This window comes from Rhea americana, unplaced genomic scaffold (assembly GCF_003343005.1).
Source record: "Rhea americana isolate MKP2758 unplaced genomic scaffold, rheAme1 scaffold_182, whole genome shotgun sequence".
NCBI lineage: Eukaryota > Metazoa > Chordata > Aves > Rheiformes > Rheidae > Rhea > Rhea americana.
Window position 1 is genome coordinate 83990 of NW_028185950.1, and position 19192 is coordinate 103181.

The 19192-nt window shown below is 42.4% G+C and overlaps 1 protein-coding gene across 2 annotated transcripts in view; it reads left to right on the top strand.

Moving 5' to 3' along the window:
* Positions 1 to 200: 200 nt before the first annotated feature.
* Positions 201 to 19192, top strand: part of LOC146597493 (S-adenosyl-L-methionine-dependent tRNA 4-demethylwyosine synthase TYW1-like) — a 114416-nt gene continuing 95424 nt past the window's right edge. The window contains exons 1-7 of one of the 2 annotated variants that reach the window (XM_085302013.1): positions 201 to 306; positions 875 to 1023; positions 1501 to 1641; positions 2272 to 2373; positions 3173 to 3367; positions 4285 to 4566; positions 5773 to 5895. In XM_085302013.1, the coding sequence (XP_085158139.1) occupies positions 889 to 1023; positions 1501 to 1641; positions 2272 to 2373; positions 3173 to 3367; positions 4285 to 4566; positions 5773 to 5895 (978 nt within the window). In that variant the 5' untranslated portion in view covers positions 201 to 306; positions 875 to 888. The remainder of the gene's footprint in view (positions 307 to 874; positions 1024 to 1500; positions 1642 to 2271; positions 2374 to 3172; positions 3368 to 4284; positions 4567 to 5772; positions 5896 to 19192) is intronic. The other variant, XM_085302014.1, reaches the window with a different exon arrangement.

A 19192-nucleotide genomic window follows, 5' to 3' on the forward strand; every position in this document is an offset into this window, starting at 1 on the left:
CGCCGGTGAGCGCCGGGGCCGGGGCTCGCGGGGAGGCGGCAGGGGCAGGCGGAGGAGGCTGTTACGCGCCGCCGCAGGGGCTGAGGACGCTGCGGCCGCCTCGGCCCTTTTCCTTCGGGGCTCGCTGTCGCCGCGGGCGGGCTGGAGGAACGGACGAGCCCTGTTTACGCTCTTGAGTGTCTTGCTGGGTTAGTAGCTGCAGAGGCCACGCAAGCAGTCCGCCTGGAGCCAGCCTCGCGTGCTTTGAGTTTTAAAGTCAGTTCGGGAGAGTCTTCTTCTGGAGAAGAAGCTCAGCCACCTAAAACAGTGAGGAAAGAAATACTTTCCATTGACTCCAGGTTTCAGACTGGCCTTGAAGCTCGGTCTATCAAAGTGGTTGTCATCACGAGAATAGTTTTTAATGCTTATGTGCGTGGTCTCTGACCAGATGATTAACTTTCCCCTTGAAATGGTCCTTTATTGCTCTGGGGTGCTGCACACGTGGAATCTTTGCAAGGCTGAGACCAGTCATGCATGGCGATGTTTTGTGAGGGCTTCTTACTTTCAGGAAGTAGCGCAGCATAAGTATACCTTTCCTTATAATGGAACATGTCCTATATAATAAAAACCCAGTGTTGTTGCGTGACAGTCTGCAATGTTAGCCAGGATATGTGGTTGAAGTTCAGTCTGCATAGATGCTTTGGAGGAGCTGAAGGGTCCTTGATTCAGTAGTGGTATTTTGTCCTTAGCCAAAGCTATTTTGCTTTTGGAGGATGTGTTTTCTGCAAAGCTGGAGAACAGTTAACAGTATGAGACTATGGGTATTTTTTTTTGTGCTCATCTTTAAATTTATCTTGAAGGAATCTACTTTTGCTAAAACCATGGTTTCTTCTAGTTTTAGATGTCTCAATGGATCCATGGAACTTCCTTTCTACTTCTCTGATGTCCTTGTGGCTATACCGGTTTTACATCTATTCTTCTGTTGCTTTGGGGATCAGTATTTGGATCTGCATTCAGTTCTTCACCAGTAAAAACAGACAGAAGGTAACTGAATGTTTAAGCTTTCTTGTCTGAAAAGGCCTGCAAAATCAGTGTGCAGAAGCAAGTAGTTGCTGTGTGAAGGTACCGACTGGTACAGTAAAATGTGGTACTTTGCCAGCCGTCTAGGCTATGCAAAACCCAAAGGTAGTTTAGTTCACTTGACGGTCATAATTCGCAATCTGAATTATACCATGACTGTGGATAACTAATCRTCCGTGTTACTCTGATGTTGGAACAGATATTAATTGAATACTTCTCACTCTCTTACCAAGAGCATGTGTCAGTCTAGATTGCTCTGAAAACACTGGGCAGAAGCAAAGTTGTGTTTCCAGTGAAGTTAATAGCAAGAATGAACTAATTTGGGGATGGGAGTGGGATTAGTTTAGTCAGGAAGGTAAAAACTTCTCATGCATGTTAGTGAAGTGCTTCTGGTGGAAGAAAAAGTCGGGTGATGTCTTCAACACTGTGGTTGTTTTACAGGATGAAAAATTCAATGGGAATCCAGCTTCTGCTGAAGTAAGAGAGGACAAACTTGTAAATGGATATGCCACCTTGAAGGCAAAAGAGGTCTGTGTGGCTGGAGTAAAGATTTTCTATGGATCTCAAACTGGGACAGCAAAGGTACAGGCTATTTCTGTTCGTGTGCCTGGCATTAACACAAAATACTGTTAGACTTAAGTAAACTGCTTACCTTAAAAACACTGCACAGTAAAAATCTGAAAGTTTGTTGGAGATTTCACTAGCTTGTTGTAAGTCATTGGCTCAACATGAAAGATCACAAGTCAAAATATGTAAGAATAACAGTAATCCCACTTCTCTCGCTGAAGTGAGGAACGCAGTAGAGGTGTTGATTATGAAGTTTAAAATATGCTCTTACATATACTGTTAATTTGCTAGCAGGTCTTCTTTCCTTGTAGAGAAAAATGCTGTTTCAGATGTTTTCTTCATCAAGAAGATATTTGATTTCGTGTGTGTGTGTGCGTGCATACAAAAGTCATTAGTCACTGAACTCATCTACCTTTTTATTTTATTTTTTCTCTGTCAGTATATTTCACTTAAAAAAAAAAAAAAAAAAGTTTGGAGGGGGGAACTGGGGGAGGTGAAGGGGAAATGGCATGTGCAGTGTCCAGTTCTCAGTGTCATGTGTTCTTTCCATGTTCTTTCTTTGGCAAGTGGGCATAGCAGAATCCATTTGACCCTTAGTGTAGTTGGGCTGAAGTGATTAATAACTTTCTACATTTCTCTCTTCAGAGATTTGCCAAAGGTCTGGCTGATGCAGTTATTTCCCTTAATTTGGCTGCAGAAGTCATTAATATGGGAGACTATGATCCAGATGATAGTTTAGCAGAGGAGGTAGGTGCCTCAATGAATAATAAATACAAACTTTTCCTGGGACTGTGAAAGATCTTTTCCTCTTTTTACTGTATGCCTGTTGGATTATCCTGGAAATCCCTGAAATTATTTTTCTTCTGTGTGGATGAGTAGAGTCTGTCAACCCTCAGCAGAAAATACTTGGATGGTGAAAATTGCTAGGAGAAGATCATACAGAATATTATGATTCTGACACTGATTTGTATGAACTAGCTATTTCTCTCCTATCTGAGTTGCCTCAGTGGCTGCCTCAAGTCCTCCTGTTGTTTCTTGACGATATGCACCTAGTGAAAGTGCAAAAACAGGACAAGTATATAGTGATAGTTCTGCAGCCTTCAGTTTGTAAGTTAGCAGCTTCCTGGGAGGCAGGCTTATATTTAGTAATATTTGGTTGTTTAAAATTATTATTTTCTTTTCCTTCTATTAATAGTTACTTTTTCAACCTACCAAAGGCTATTGCTGAAAGAGTCTACTTAAGAAGCTATTGATTGAAGTAGGGAAGATAGGTGTGCCGTTCTATTTTGCCACGATGTGCTTGCTTGGCAGGGGAAGATAGCTTGATTTCTATCTCAGCTAAATTAAGATGGCTTAGAAGGAAGGATAGCTGTTTACCACCACTGAGATTATCACTTGTGCCATCCTACCTCAAAGGTTCCTAACTCACTTAGTAAAAATCTAATCTTTTGATATGTTTTGGCTGTCCATGTGTTACAGTTTTCTTCCTGATGTAAAGCGTTCTGAAAAATGCAATGATCTTTTCTATTCCCTTTACTGTTATCAGACAACCAGCAGGAACATCTGTGTGTTCTTGGTAGCTACATACACAGATGGACAACCGACTGAGAACGCAGCATGGTTCTGCAAATGGTTAGAAGAGACTGCAAATGATTTCCGGTTTGGCAAAATGTATCTGAAAGGCCTGAAATATGCTGTGTTTGGCTTGGGAAATTCAGTTTATGTTGATCACTACAACACGGTAAGTTTCTCCCATGTACCATTATTTTTTGCTCTTCTGCATGGCTAGGCTTTCTCAAATTCTAAAAAATTTGAGCAATACTGGTAGTTTTTTAAGATTAGGGAGAGTCATACTACTGCTACTCTTTTGAGAACACACTTTGATACATTAATTGGTGCAAAACTTAAGGTCTGAGAATTCAACTCCTACTGTAGCCTTTATGTGGACTTCAATAGGAATTGGGTTTGGGCTACAGGCAATACAGCTTTGAAGCAAGTGTATTGCCCTTCTAATTTGGAAAGAGAGAAGTCCCATAAGTACTGCATTAATCTGGGAGGTTTTTGTAGTGACCATGAGAATACATTTGGTAAACTTTTCCCTACTGATTTCCAGGCTCTGAAAGCTTTCTGTCAGTGCATGAAGATGTAGTACTGTAAAACCTTTGACTTGCTGCTTTTTAGTTTAGAGCACTTCTTTCTCAGCATTTCATGTACATAACTGGATTCTGAGACTCAAAACTCTGGAAGTGTCTTAGCCCAGTGATTAGGATCCTCTAACCTGAAAGAAGAAAAATGATGTGATTTGTCGTCATCATTTTTTTTCAGCTGGGTCCCCATGAGATGTTATGTGCATGGACGTTTTGACCAATGATTGCTGCAGAAAGAGGCTAGTTCAGAGTTCACCTCTGTCACATTATCTCTATAGGAGAGGTATTTCTTAGATGAGAACCTGAGGATGTGTGGTGGTGTTCAGAGGCTGTCTTGTGGCCATGCCCTGAATCAGCAGGTGAGAGGGAGGCCAAAAGTCCCTGTCTTGCTGTTCTGTTGCCTGCACAGCTCATCAACTCTATTTCCAGACTTGGTTCTTGCTCTCCTAGTCACTGGTATTGTTTAACTTGGGCTTCATTTAAATTTTCTTTAACTTTGGTTCCATTCTAGGTTGGAAGAAATACTGACAGGTGGCTGTGGATGCTCGGTGCCAGCCGTGTTATGACTCGTGCAGAGGGGGACTGCAATGTGGCGCAGAGCAAGCATGGCAGCATCGAGGCTGACTTTGAAGCCTGGAAAACAAAGTTCCTCAGCCGACTCCAGGCTCTCCGCAAAGGCGAGAAGAAGCCCTGCAGTAGGAAGTGCAAGAAAGGGAAGTGCAAATCCCAAGGGAAGCAGAGCAAGGAGAGCACAGACCGTGAATATGGGGCGTCAGAGTACGAGAATACTGAGGTAGCACCAAAATCCGTGAGACCTTATTTCTTTAAGAGGAGCATCTTGATCAGGTCTGGATCAGTGCTCCTTGGAGTGCTATTTGACTTCTCTCCTGCAGTTCAGAAGGGGAACCTTGTGGGSGAGTAGAGGGAGAAAGGTGAGCTCTCATAGCAGATAACTGCTAGAATAAGTTGCCCAAGAAGAAGGGCCAGAGACCTAGTGGTGGACCTAGACTGAATTGCATTTGTGTGACGAGAGGGCCTTCCTGTTGTGTGGGAGGAATGTTATGATTGCTTAGGGGAGTCTGAGCTCTCATCAGAGCCTTTGCTTATGCCCCTTGCCAGAGTGAACCCTTTAGTTCCCTCTGAGCAGTTAATCTGCTCCCATTTCAACTGGTTGCTTGGATGATTTGCCTGCATTCTGTTTTTCTGGAGACAGTTTGGGGAGTATTATCTGAGCAAGTCCTGTATCTCCTCTGAACCAGTCTGCTCTAATCACTTATGTTTCTTCTGGAGTGTATGTGTTAATTGCAGGTTTTGGATAAGGAACATCTCTCATTCTGCAGTGTGAGACCTAGAGCTGCTATGGCATTTTAATCCTCCCTGCAAACTATTTGGAGTGGATTAGACATGGTTGCTGTTGCCATGCAGAATTTCACAGAAAATAGTGACTCTTTAGTTGAGTGGGTTTGAAAGTGTGGCTGCTGCAGGAACAGGAGGAATAAATCTTGCTGTTACATCAGTGCTGTCATGCTGTGCCTTAGCTGTGTACAGAAAGAGAGATGACATTTCTGTTCCGTGAAGAGTTTGACTTGGAAAGCAACTGTTTTTTTCCTATTCATTCAGAGAGCAATACTTCAAAGAGGTAAAGGGGCTTAGGACTCCAGATCTTCATAGTCTACAGTGGGAGTTAGATGCCTCTGTTTCACTTTTCATTGTGTGATTAGGTATACAAATGAAGAAAAAAGAACAGTATGAACCTGGAGGCGGGATTTCTGGACTAAGTTTCAGATGGTTTGTGTACTATTGTGCTCTTAAAAATAAGCTTAAGGCTTTTACCAGTATGTAGCTGCATCTCATATGGGTTGGTGCTAGCCTGTTCCTTGTTTTTTCAGAAGTCTTTGCTGAATGAAAAAAGCTAATTTCCTTGACTATCATAGGTGATGGTTTTATGTTTAATACAGCAAATACATTCCTAACTTTTTTTTTCTGATTTCCTACACAGGCAGAGGAGTTTTTTGAAACCACTAGTGAGGAGGAATCTAATGCTGAGGAAGCTGGTGAGACAAATTCTGTCATAGATGTTGAAGATCTGGGCAAAATCATGAGCCACATGAAGAAAGCTAAGGTACTGGTATTACAGCAAGCATGGAACCACCACGTCTTTGCCACTGATCAGTTGATTGGATTGTGACCTGCAGGGTCTACTAAAGTGAGCAAAGCATGAGGTACTTGAGCTCCTGATCAAAAAGACATATTTGGAGGTGGGTTGGATATAGGTGTTAGTTAACCAGGACTGGAACTTGTTTATTGATGAAATTCAGTCTGCGAGAAGGTACCTCTACAGTTWAGACCACAGGTCATTGTCTGCATCTCAGCTGCTGTGATTCACAGTCCAGTGTCTAAACACAGATCCTGTTACTATATCTAGCTGCAGGTGGATCATGTGAGGTGCAGACATGTATTGTATATGCCCTGACAAGGGAGCAGAGCTACAACTGAGGCTGCAGCATAGACTGCTGCAGCATTTTCTGCTCCTTGTTTTTTGCTGCTGAGCTCAGATCAGGTGCTGTGCCCACAGAGAAGGCCAGTGAGCTTGATCTGACATTCAGGCCTGTCAAAGAAGGCTCTAATTCCTCCTTTGTTTCAGGGTGTTACCACCTCTTTCTGTGCCACACCATTCAAGTTCCTTTTGCTGTGTTCAAAGAGTCTGCAAGCAGGATACGCAGCTTTCAACTGTGGTGTGTGGTTGTTTTTGTAGTTCTTGTTTTTTGTTAGCACGCACAGAAAGTAGTGATGATTGAGTTACTGAGCTAAACACTAGTATTCTCATCACCCTGTCTTTGGCTAGGCAGTCCTCAGTCAAGAGGGGGATAGGGTTGGCTTCTGTTCTGCCCCAGAATAGACCTGTATGTACTGGGTTGCCATCTGCTGACTGTTTTTCCCCCTTAGTAATCTTCTCACTTTGGTTTTCTGCTTGAACCCTTGAGCTACTACCTCAGCAAACCTGCCTCTGTAATCACACCTGCCTTATCTTGCATGCCTCTGCTATATGGACTTCCATAGCTCTTTCTCAAAACTTAACTGTTTTCTCAGCAATCTGAGCCAAGGTTACAAAGCAGGGCCAGGCCTTGGATCCCAGAGAGCTGGATGTTGAGGAGAGAATGAGCTTACAAGAGGAATATGGGGATCTCTGTCCTTTAAGGAATGGGAAGGAGATAAAACGTATCCTGCTGCTTGTAGCAAGAACTAACACTAGGAGAGTAGCCCTCTCCCATTAACTTAGGGGTGAGTCAGACCACTATATGGGAGCTGCTATCCCTGAGCAGAGTTATCAGCTCTCCTGCTTGAGAGGAATGATTGGACTGTCTGGTTTTCATTTGGATGAAAAAACTTTTGCTGTGTAATCCTGCTCTGTGGTGGTCCCTTTTCTCCACACTGGTGTGCATTCACCACTAGAGGTCACCGACAAAAAGCAAACCACATTTTCTGTGGTAGCATGCCTTGTGAGATGATTTGGGACCAGGGAAGGAAGGTGCCTTCATCCAACAGTTTTATGAAAAACTAATCCTTGAGTTTTCACTGACTAATAAAATATAGCAGCACCAAAGTCAAAATATAATAGTAAACAGGAGAAAAAATATGGATTACAGATAAGTTTATAGATGAAGAAATGGTCGCAGCAGTAAAGTTCTTTTAGCTCTTAACTTCTCAGTTTCGTGGTGCTGGTAGTATGCACAGCTGAAATCCCAATGTTTTATGGCTTTATAAATAGACACTGAAAATTCACTGCTGTCTGCCATTTTGGCTCTAGTATGATCCAAACCATAGACACATTCCCTCAGTATTTAGGTTGCTTGTCACTTTCCATGCAGTGTTGGAGGCCTGTATATCCTGCTACGTCTGTCCACGTTGTTCATAGCAGGCGTGCAGGATCTTGGTATGGATCATGTTCTTGTGGCTCTGATGTAAGCAGCCTCTGTTCTGAGGGACGGTTGCCATTTGAGCACAAATGTTCATCTAGAGCTGCAAGATGCAGTTTCTGATCATCTGCCTCCTCCTTGGAGGAGGTGGCAAACAATTGTTCTGTTGTGGCAGCTGAACGCTACCTCTTGACAGTGCGAATAGGTAGATCCTTATAGTGTCGGCCACCCATATGTGGGCTGATGGTGTGGGCTGGAAATATATTCTTTTCTGGCATAGGAATGGCCTGGCCCTTACGGATATGAGCTGTTGTCAACTCACTTGATGAGGCAAAGTTCTAAAACTTTGGGATAAGAGGTCAGCAGCTGTCTGTGACTGATAACTGCTAAACTAACCTGCCATAGGCATACCCAGAGTTTTAGAATAATTTTGCAATCATAAACAACATAGTTCTCATTACTGGCCTCTTTATTTCTGTTCTGCATGGCTGATTTGCTTAGGTAAACTCTAAGCTTCTAGTTTCATGCTTCTGTAACCACAGCAGATAATGGAGAAAGGGCCTTCGGTGGTGACTGTGGTGTAAATCCTCAGCTCTCTTGAATGGAAGTGTCGTTTCCAGAGTGATGGCTGGATGTAGCTGTGTAAATGTTTCATGTGGGAGCCTGAACTGATGGCTATCTGTTTCATTAGCTTGGAGAATGAATGACTCTGTCTTGGTGGTGAATCTCTTGGGATTGTACGCATTGATTTGCCAACAGGTTTGTGCAAACACTTGAATTGTAAAACGATCCCATAGGCACAGTTATTTACTCTAATGAAAATAAATGCTGAAGTAGCGATATTGAAGAGCAGGAGAATTTGCATTTATGACAGTAATTCATTGTGATCAGGCTTTCTTGCTTCCAAACTGGAACATATAGTTGGTTGGGTTTGATATGTTTTGGTTTCTTAAGTTATGTACTTACTTTAGTGACTATGAATTTGTACAATAAGAAAATGCTCTTTCAGATGAGTTGCAGCTCCTTTAGCATATTTTTCTCTTACAGAATGTTAAAGTGTTGTGGGTTTTTTCGGTCTTTTGGTTTCTTGTGTTTAACACTCACATAATCTGTTATCTCTCTGTAGTCCCTGCCAATAAAGGTGAGTGTTTTGCGTTCCTGTACCTAGACTACTTGTATCCAAGGCAGTAAGGTTAAAGAAAACTTAGGTATTTTGGGGTTTATTCCAAGCATATCTCTGTACCACAGTTACTTGGATTTAAAATGTGCCTGAAGTTTACAGCACGAGTTTTATGGATTTCTGTTATGTATTAACTCCTTTGGGTCTGGAAGATACCATAGCAGGTTCTGCTTTGTGCAGTACGGTGAACTTCAAGACATTTTAGGGCCCAAATCTGATCTATTCTGCAGGCTTGTTTTGCCTCTTGTGACAAGTGCTAGCAGATAAGACAAATGTGCAGTCACAGATAGTCATGAATCTTGTTGTCCTGCTTTTTATGGGAGGTCAGAGCAAGTGATGCTGTGGAAGCAAGTATATCTAATGAATGTTTGCTCAGATCTCTGCAGGTAGAGATCTTAGCTTAATATTACTGGATGAAGTTCCATCTACTGTTATCTGACTTAATGGAAATCTAGACTGAATTTTGTTTTACAGTTTGCTTTCCATGTACTGTGGCTTCATTGTGTTTAACAAAGTGTTGCCAAAGGGCTTGAGATTGCTACTGGATTCTTGTAGTCTTTTGGATCAGAATGGCGTCAGGAGTGCAAGATGAATGCCAGAACATCTCTTCCTGGTATTGTCGTAGCTATTATAGGTTTTCCCTTCAGGAGATGTGGAAGAGATGTTTTTTTCAAAGAGCTGGGATAAAGGAACCTGGTTTAAGGTGATGATGCCTTCTGCACACTTAGTCTGAGCCCAGGGACTGGTAAAGGGATGTCAAACGGAAATTATTCAGATATGTAAGAACTGGTTAAGAGATAAATAACACCTTCAGTTTATCTCTTTTCATAACATCTGATAGAGGGAAGAATTAACTAGCTGCTAAAGTCCAGTACTTTTTTCTTGGTAAAACACAACTTTTGGAACTTGCTGCCCCAAGAAATAGCTATAGGTAGCCTTAGCAGGCTTCTGAAATGGACTCAARTGCTTACATCAGTACAGATTACACTTAAGCTTTCATAGAATAGATTGTTAGGCATAACAGTCCAGCAGGGCATAAAACAACAGTGGCCCAAAAGGGGGCTTAGGAGATTGTGCCATCACTGTCCACTCTGACATTGCTTCTCTTGGGCATCTGCAGTGTGGTCTGTTGTTGGTGATCCAGAGCTGTGATGCTAGACGGGGCTGGGTGCAGGCAAGTTAAGTTCTGGGTTTTCTCTGCATTTGCTACCCTTCCAGCTTGTTGCTTTTTAGGCGGAGAACCTGGGCCTATTCTTAGAACTACTTTCATGCAGCAGTGGAAGATAAGATTTGTTCTTAGTGGATTTAATATCTAAGTGTGCTTTTAAGTTGCACAAATGTGGTGCACTTTCCTTATCCTCCAAAGCTATTCCCCTGAAATATATTTATCAGATGAATGTAAAATCTAATGGGTATGTTTGTGGTGTGGGAGACTGCTATTAATCATTGGGACACCATTGGGACACCATTTCTTAATGTAGATTATCTCTCACAGCTGRGAGATTGTGATAAAGTAGAAAGACAGATCGATCTGGACTGGTTCCTAAGGAATGAAATGCCTTTATTAACCTTCATATTTATAAACCACAGACATGGATAATAATACTACTACCCTAATATTTTTGGATGGGTTGGAGAGTAGTCAGATGGGCGTATTTTCTTGACACAGTTTTGAGATTAATGTTCATTTTCCAAAACAAAGTTTAATGATGCTCGCAGTCACATTTGCAATGTAAATACATAAGGGCTGTGTATATTTGAGGGAGAGGGTGAGAGTGAGATGGAGTTTACAGGGGAAAAAAAGCATGGTCCTAGAGAGTCTATTCAAGAAGTTTGTTTTACCGCTGTGTCTCGATCTGTCACAGATTAGGTTGTTTGATCGCTTTGGATAATTTAGAATCTTTCTTTTTTTAGGGAGAATAGCCATTTACCACCACTGGGATTGTAAATGACACTACTCAAATATTTAGTGTTCACTTGTGAGCACATGGCTACTATGGAACATCAAATGTTGCTGTCATTTGCTGAAGAAACTTCTAATAAAGTTGACTGGAGTTTTCCTCATACTGGAACAGTGAGTTTTAAGATTGACAGATTTAAGATGCAAGATTTGAAAAAAAAAAAAAAAAAAAACGTGCTGTATGCAACTGGTGCTACAGGCAGAAGCTTCTGCTGTGTACAACAAATATTAGTGTGTCTTAATCTAATTGAGTAAGTCTGGGGTACTCTAGCTGTCAGATTTAAACACCTAAAAATGATGTGCAAATTTAGAGCTCCCCAAAAAGTTTCTCTAACTTTTAATGAGTGAAAGATCTCTAGAGGAAAAATGTGCTCTATTTTCAACAGCTCAGTCTCTGGGCTAGATTTTGACCTCTGCTACTCTGGCTCAGAATCCAGAGTAATTCTACACCTGGAAATAAGATTTAAACTAGTACTAAAATCTGGCATTCTTGCAGGGACATTTCTCTCTTCCTTCTCCTGTGTTGAAGTCTGTGCTCTCTGCACCTTGGCTATTTAAAAAGAATTAAGTGATGACCAACTCTGAGATTTTTTTGAAATATTGTCTTGCCCAGGTAAAACGTAGGGGTGCCCAGTAAGATGATGATTAGGGTTTGGCTTGCAGCACTCCAGATCATCTGCTTACCATTTCTCACAGAAACTTTGTACAGCATTTATCCAGGTGTGTGTCTGTGTGTTTTTTTTCCTGTTCATGTTTTAAGATTTTTGCCAGCTAAATAACACAACTGAACAGGAGTCCACAAATCTGTGTGCACAGTAATTACCTGCTGCTGGTAATTAGTGGGAGAGGTGTTGAGGAAGTGACCTTTTGATGTTGCTACCTCCATGGAGAGACTAATGCAGGGATGGTTTGTGGAAGCTCAGTATCAGTTGCCAAATAAATGTGTTTGAATGAAGTGTTATGAGGTACTGTAAAGGTATTGACATTCTGCCAGATAGACCCTGCAGATCAGTTGTTCAGCACTGAAGTTATTGGTAAACCTGTCCACGTGCAGTCTCTGATCAAAATTTCACCTTATCTGTCATGACTACCCTGTGGTTGGTATCAGTCATAAGTGGCTCTCAACTCCAAAAGTACACRTTTTTTGTCTTGTCAAGTGTACTGCCTCTCTGTCCTGATGGCATTCCTAGTCACAGAATGAATAAGGCTGGAAGGGACCTCTGGAGATCATCTAGTCCAACCTCTCTGCTCAAGCAGGGTCACCTAGAGCATTTTAGACGGGGTTGCATCCAGGTGGGTTTTGAATATTTCCAGAGAAGGAGACTCCACATCCTCTCTGGGCAACCTGTTTCAGTAAAGAAATTCCCCCTCATGTTCAGGCGGAACTTCCTGTGGTTCAGTTTGTGCCTGTTGCCTATTGTCCTGTCACATGAGACAACTGAAAAGAGTTTGTCCCYGTCCCCTTGACACCCTCCTTTCTGGTACTTATACACATTGATAAGATCCCCCCTYRGTCTTCTCTTCCCCAGGCTGAACAGGCCCAGCTCTCACAGCTGTTCCTCATAGGGCAGATGCTCCAGTCCTCTGATCATCTTTGTAGCCCCACACTGGACTCCCTGCAGTAGCTCCATGTCTCTCTTGTATGGGGAAGCCCAGAACAGGATGCAGTACTCAAGATGAGGCCTCCCCAGGGCTCAGTAGGGCGGCAGGATCACCTCCCTTGACCTGCTGGCAACACTCTTCCTCAGGGACCCCAGGAGACCACTGGCCTTCCTGGCTCGTAGTCAGCTTGTCATCCACCAGCACTCCCAGGTCCTTCTCTGCAGAGCTGCTCTCCAGCAGGTCAGCCCCCAGCTTGTGCTGGTGCCTAGGGTTATTTCTCCCTAGGTGCAGGACTCTGCACTTGCCCTTGTTGAACCTCAGGAGGTTCCTCTCCGCCCAGCTCTCCATCCTGTCCAGGTCTCTCTGAATGGCAGCACAGCCCTTAGGTGTGTCAACCACTCCTCCCAGCTTGGTATCATCAGCAAACTTGCTGAGGAGGCACTCTGYCCCCTCATCCAGGTCATTGACGAAGAAGTTGAACAGGATGGGACCCAGTACTGAGCCCTGGGGTACTCCACTAGCCACAGGYCTCCAACTAGACTCCACGCCACTGATGACGACCCTCTGAGCTCTGYCATTCAGCCAGGTCTCAATCCACCTCCCTGTCCACTCGTCTAACCCACACTTCGTGAGCTTATCTAGGAGGAAGTTATGGGAGACAGTGTCAAAAGCCTTGCTGAAGTCAAGGTACACAACGTCCACTGCTTTCCCCTCACCTTCCCAGCCAGTCATTCCATCATAGAAGGCTATCAGATTGGTTAAGCACGATATCCCCTTGGTGAATCTATGGTGGCTACTCCTGATCACCTTCTTTTCTTCCATATGCCTGGAGAGGACATCCAGAGTGAGCTGTTCCATCACCTTTCCAGGGATGGAGGTGAGGCTGACCAGCTATGGTTGCCTGGGTCCTCCTTCTTGCCATTCTTGAAGACTGGAGTGACATTGGCTTTCTTCCAGTCCTCAGGCACCTCTCCAGTTCTCAAGGACCTTTCAAAGATGATGGAGAGCGGCCTGGCAACACCACCTGCCAGCTCCCTCAGCACTTGTGGCTGCATCCCATCAGGGCCCATGGATATGTGGATGTCAAGCTTGCCCAGAAGATTTCTAATCCTATCTTCCTTGACCGAAGGAAAGTCTTCCTTTCTCCAGGCTTTCTCTGTCATCTCCAGGCTATGGGATTCTTGAGGGCTGCCTTAAAGCAGTGAAGACTGAAGCAAAGAAGGCACTCTAACTCTGCCTTCTCTGTATTCCTTGTCACCAAGGCCCCTGCCCCATTCAGTAGTGGRCTCACATTTTCCCTAGTCCTCCTCTTGCTACTGATGTGTTTGAAGAAGCCCTTCTTGTTATCCTTGACATCTCTTGCTAGAGATGATTCCAAATGAGCCTTTATCTTCCTTGCTGCATCTCTACGTACTCTGGCTGCATTGCTATAATTTTCCCGAGTAGCCTGTCCCCTCTTCCGTGTTCTGTGTATTTTCTTCTTCTGTTTGAGTTTTTCCAGGAGCTCCTTGCTCATCCATGCAGGTCTCCTACCCACTTGGCTGGACTTTCTCCTTGGGATGCACCCCTTTTGAGCTTGGAGGAAGTGATGCTTGAATACTGGTCATGAACTTTGAGAGCTGCTTTTCTTTCCTGTTGTAAGGTGAACCACAGTTTTGCTACCTTTCCTTATATTCACATCAGAGCCGGTATCTTGACATCCCTGTTGGCCTGAGAGGCCTACTGTGGGATGGGGATTGCATCATGCTAGGTGGTGTGAAGTTATACRGAAGAGACAGAGCCTCTCCTGTAAGGCTTCTAAACAAAAAAGTACAGAATAGGAGAAAGGAAGTAGTAATACCGCAATTTCGCAGAAGGATTGAAGCTTGTAAATGGCCTTAAACTGCCTGTGTTGTGCAGACTTCTTACCTATGCCCCAAACCATGCTGTGGATTTTTCCCTTAATAGGACAGTTAGGCTTTTGTATGGGGAATCATGTTGGTTCTTTTTTTGCCACTGACATGCAGCCAGAGCTTCTAAACCAGTAGTTCATGGCTRGGCAGTTTGGGTCTGTATGTAGTCAGGTAATCTGGCTCAGTTAATTTGGACTGTGTCTCTATTGACCAAGGCAGGGACAAATACCTGTTCTTGTCTTGTGATCAGTACTACTGGGACAAAAACAGATGGAGGATTTTGGAAGGAGGAATGCTGTTGCATCTCATATGTTGCAAACAAGTCTGCAGAGGASACCCAGATGTGAAACAAGGTTGCACTGGAAAATCAGCTTGTGCAACAGCATATGGTACTGTGCTGTGTCCATGTTGAAAGGATAAAGCACCAAATTCCTTTTGGTTTTTCTTTGCCCTGTATTTTTGGAGAGATGGACTTTGARTCTGAGGGATGTTCTGCAGGGTTCTTAGATCTTAATCCTTTTTCCTAACTGACTAGTTTATATTATCTTATAGTGAATGAAGATTGATATAGTAGATATAGTTGAAACTAGGCGTTTTTTTTTGGCTTTACAGCTGTTTTCTCATGATCTTGCRTCTTCTCATTTAATATTTCTGAAAAGTTGGATGATGCAAAACACTGCAGAGGCCGCAGGCCAGAACTGTTACTCTGGGTATTTGAAAGACTTGGATGCAGCTTCTGCTTGGGGAAGTGGGAGGCAGGAGGAGTAAGTGCACATCTGGAGTTTCCCTTGTTGCTCTCCAGTTAATCCTGGCTTCTGCTGATGGTGAACTTAAATGTAGTCTCTAGCCAAATGATCTTCCTGAGAAGACTAACCGAAGTGGGAGTTGTGTATTGCCTCTTAGCAGTTGTTAATAAGTTGCACTAATATTTTGCGGGTAAATGRCCAAGTAAAAGCTGCATCTCTTGGCTTAGTAAGAGAACTGACTGGTTCTCTCCCTTCCATCTAAGTTGTATTAGTGTACCCATACATACTGGACGCCTTACTTTCTCTGGAAGGCGTTTGGGGTTTCTAGTATAAAATAATAGTCTGAAGTCCAGCCAGCTTCATTGCTTACAAGGGCTGTCCTTTCCATAACAGATATTATTACTAGGAAATGCGCCTGTAACTGACACTGGCTTGGTTTCTTCACTGGAGATTGATTCTAACATCAGARGTGATTACAGAATAAAAATTCATCATCCTTTTGCTTTCCCCCCCTCCTTTTTTTTTTAATGTGTATGTGGTGTTTTGACAACTTGGAAAGATTGATGTTGAAGTGAAATGTCCTTTCTTATGGTCTAGGATTTAAGGAAAAGAAATGGAGTGGAGCTGAGAAGTCATTTACAGAACCATTTGATGAAGAATCTGCAAARTGCAGCAAGGTGTTGTAAAAGCATGTGTGATACTTGCTGTGTGTGACAACAGAATGGACTGTAGCAGAAAGTCGTACTGATTTTAGGCTGCACATTTCGGGACGCTCTTGTCAAATCATGTTCTCCTAGGTTTTAGTTGTGGTTATGTAGCACTGAGGGAAGTAATAAAAATGCAAATATGATACAGGTTTCAAATAGGAGCTAGTTATTTGTAGATGGAAGTAGACAAACATCTTTTAGTTTTGATTCTTTTGCTTCCTTTGAAAAAAAAATCTGTCTACTTTACAAGTGTGTCCATAGAAGTTCCCCAAATCTAACAACTGTCAACAGAGACATGAAGAAGCATGTRAAACATTTGGAGTCATGATTTAGCTGCATCCTTATAAAAATCTTCCCTGCAGCAGAACAGYGAAGGGTTGTTAATGACCCTGCTTTAGCCCTGCAGATATATTTTTAGAGTTGCAATCTGGGAATCTCTCTGTCATTGAGAATACTGGCTGCTGTTGAGCTGACAAGGAAATGGGCATTGCTGGTGGGATCATTTATCCTTCTGCACTTCACGGAAGATGTGCAGTGCCTCTTGCAAATTGATTCAGTTGGATAGCAGCATAAGCTTCTGTCATTACTTGTCTGCCTGAGTTTGGGTTTTAAAGTGAGTTCTCAGAACTGTTTTAYGCATGTCAAAATCTCAGTAGTAATTTTTCTAAACAAAAGGGAACATGGATTTTCCTCTACAGAGCATGATCTGCAGGTCTGTTAGAATACCAGCCTTTCCTTTGATGGCAGCTACTAACAGCTGCCTTGGAGAATGATGTGAGGGACCTATGCGTGTTAGTTATATAGCATAATAAGGTAGATGTGGGTGGAATTTCTTTTCACCTCTTTGCTGAAAATTCACAAAGGCTTCTATTCCAGGAGAAAATCTCTAGCCAGTTTCTTTTGTTTGTATCTGTTAGATCTTGTTAGGGTTGTCTTCATTTTTAGGGATACTTCTGGAAAATATGTGTTTTCCCTCTTTCTTTTCTTTTTTAGTCCAGCTACCTCCTAGTTTAATCCATTGCAAAGTAACGGGTTGCAAAGTTCCCTGTTTCTTAGCTGTCATATTGTCTTGTCAGCATTTTTGTTTCAGTTCACTCTTCTGTGCTTAACTGGACAGTGATGTTTGGAGTAGATGTGTGATCTGTGGTTACGTAGACTCTAGTAGCTATTTTTAATAAGCTTTTTTTACTGTTAGGTTGTTTGCTGGTTCACTGATTACTTCATCCAAGAATCCAGTATTTGCCTTTGTGTTCATTACAAATACTCAAAGCTGGTTTTATTGATAACTGACAGCAATTTAAAGTATTCTACGTTGCTGCAAAATTGATGGGGCACTTAGTCCATGGATTGAGCAAATTGCTGTTCTGTTTCCATGCACTAGCATTCATTTGTGTGACAAGTGGTGTTTTTCACCGGGAGGAGAAAGGTCCCACAGCAGACCAGCATTTGTGTGCTCTTTTGGCTGTTTTGGAAGAATTTCACTGTTCAAGCCTTCACRTTGTTCTGTCTTGTGGGAAGATGTAAGGAAACCAATGCCACTTGTGTGTGCTGCCTGATATCTACTGAACATATAAAGCCACTGATACCTGAGCCTGAACTAGGAAAAAAAAAATTTGGCCTTTCTAACAGTCCTCTTGTTACTGGGGTATTGCTTCTAAAACTCTGCTTGGCATGGCTTTTTATTCTTCATGCACGTAATTTATGAACTTAATACTTCATTCAGCCACTCCCCTGTGGAACTTTTACTAATATTTCTTGCTCCAAGGAATCTTTTTCTGACAACCTTTGCTGCATTTTTCCTTAGTTCTGGTTGTGTTGTTGCTGGCTGCAGCCCCTGATGTTGTTACTGTTTTCTTAGATCTTTTATTTATTAAAAGATGCCCATCTTTGGATGAGGCTATAAATCATGACAATTCTAGAGTTCCCTGTTTGTCTGCTGGGAGGTTAAGCAGGAAGGAAATTCAATTGGAACCATCTATTTGGGATATTGTGGRTGTCGTTTCCTTTCCAGGAGTAAAAACTACTCAGGGAACACACTTTACTTAGCTGTGGCACTTCAATAAATAGAGTTATGAAGCAAAAGGGCTAATTTAAGTTAGTTTAGAGAATACTTGCTCTTGGAATGTGCTTTTATTCCCCTTGCTTTTCTTCTCCCTCTTCTATACCTTCTTTCTTTCCCTGCAATCCAGAGCTTTKAAAAGCATTTGACATAATAAAACAGAAAACACCCGGAGCAGTCAGGCACCTTAGTGTCTTGGAGAGAGCTCTCTAAAGAAAAGTGGCAGTAGCACATTCCGTTGTATGGTTTGACYGTATATGAATGTGACCGTTTCCTAGACATATTTGTAGGAAATCCTTTGAAGCACTTAAACTGCGATATGTCAAGGAAGGCAGCAAAGCCTCTCTCTCGGCAGGGAATCCTTTCTGGGCTTGTGCTGTGTCCAATGCCCGCTGCTGAACACATCAGGAAATGGGCTTCCTCTGCCTGTCCKTAAAGTACTTGCTGACTGTGTCTTGTGGTGCCTCTGTGGTAATAAAAGGAAGAAATTTTTGCCTTCACCTATAGAGTAGGTCATCATAAGTTCTTACCCATGAGATTCGCTTGCTTTTATTCAGGTCTGACAGAATTACATTGGCAAAAATTCTAGCAGCCTGCAGCAAGAACTACCTTGGGCCTTGAATTACTAAGAAATTCAAYGAATTCCAAAGTTTTCCTGTCTACCTGTTCTCTCCATGAATATGGAGTAGAAGACAACTCAGTTTTTTGGCAGCAAAATACTTCAAGGGCATGCAAAGATGGCTGTTGTCACCACTTGCTTGATTTGTTATGGGAAGACAGTTACTTGCCTTAGATTTATTATAGGGCTCTCTGCTAAATCACCAGAACTTGAGAAGTCTGCATTGTGCAAAGTTAGCTTTTTGTACTCTTCACTGAAATTCTAAGTAATAGGTATGAAAGGTTTATTAAGCAAATAAGTAAAACTCAGAGCTGTGAATTCCATTTCCAACAAGAAACGTCTGCAGCTCATCACTTGCCAAATAGAACAAGTCAGATATTGCAGTTCAGAGAAAAACAAATGATTATTTCTATTTACAGGCTTTCACATCAGGATGGAGGAGGGGAAAAATTATCTCTGTAAGGAAAAGATTATTGAAATAAATGTGTTTCTACCCTGCCAGTAAGGCAATTTTATTTATTGGTGTTTGGGTTTGGTGTTTCCTCAGATACTGCAGCAAAAACACGATGTGCAGGTGGAAATGCAAAGGACCTTTAATTCAGAAAGACTTTTTTGCTTGTATCTGAAGATAGGATGTTTTTTTCACTACGGTGAATCACTGCGTGTTTAATATTATGATATTCTCCATAACATGTTGTGTCCTTCTRGGAGAATTAACCTGGCATGAGACAGTAGTG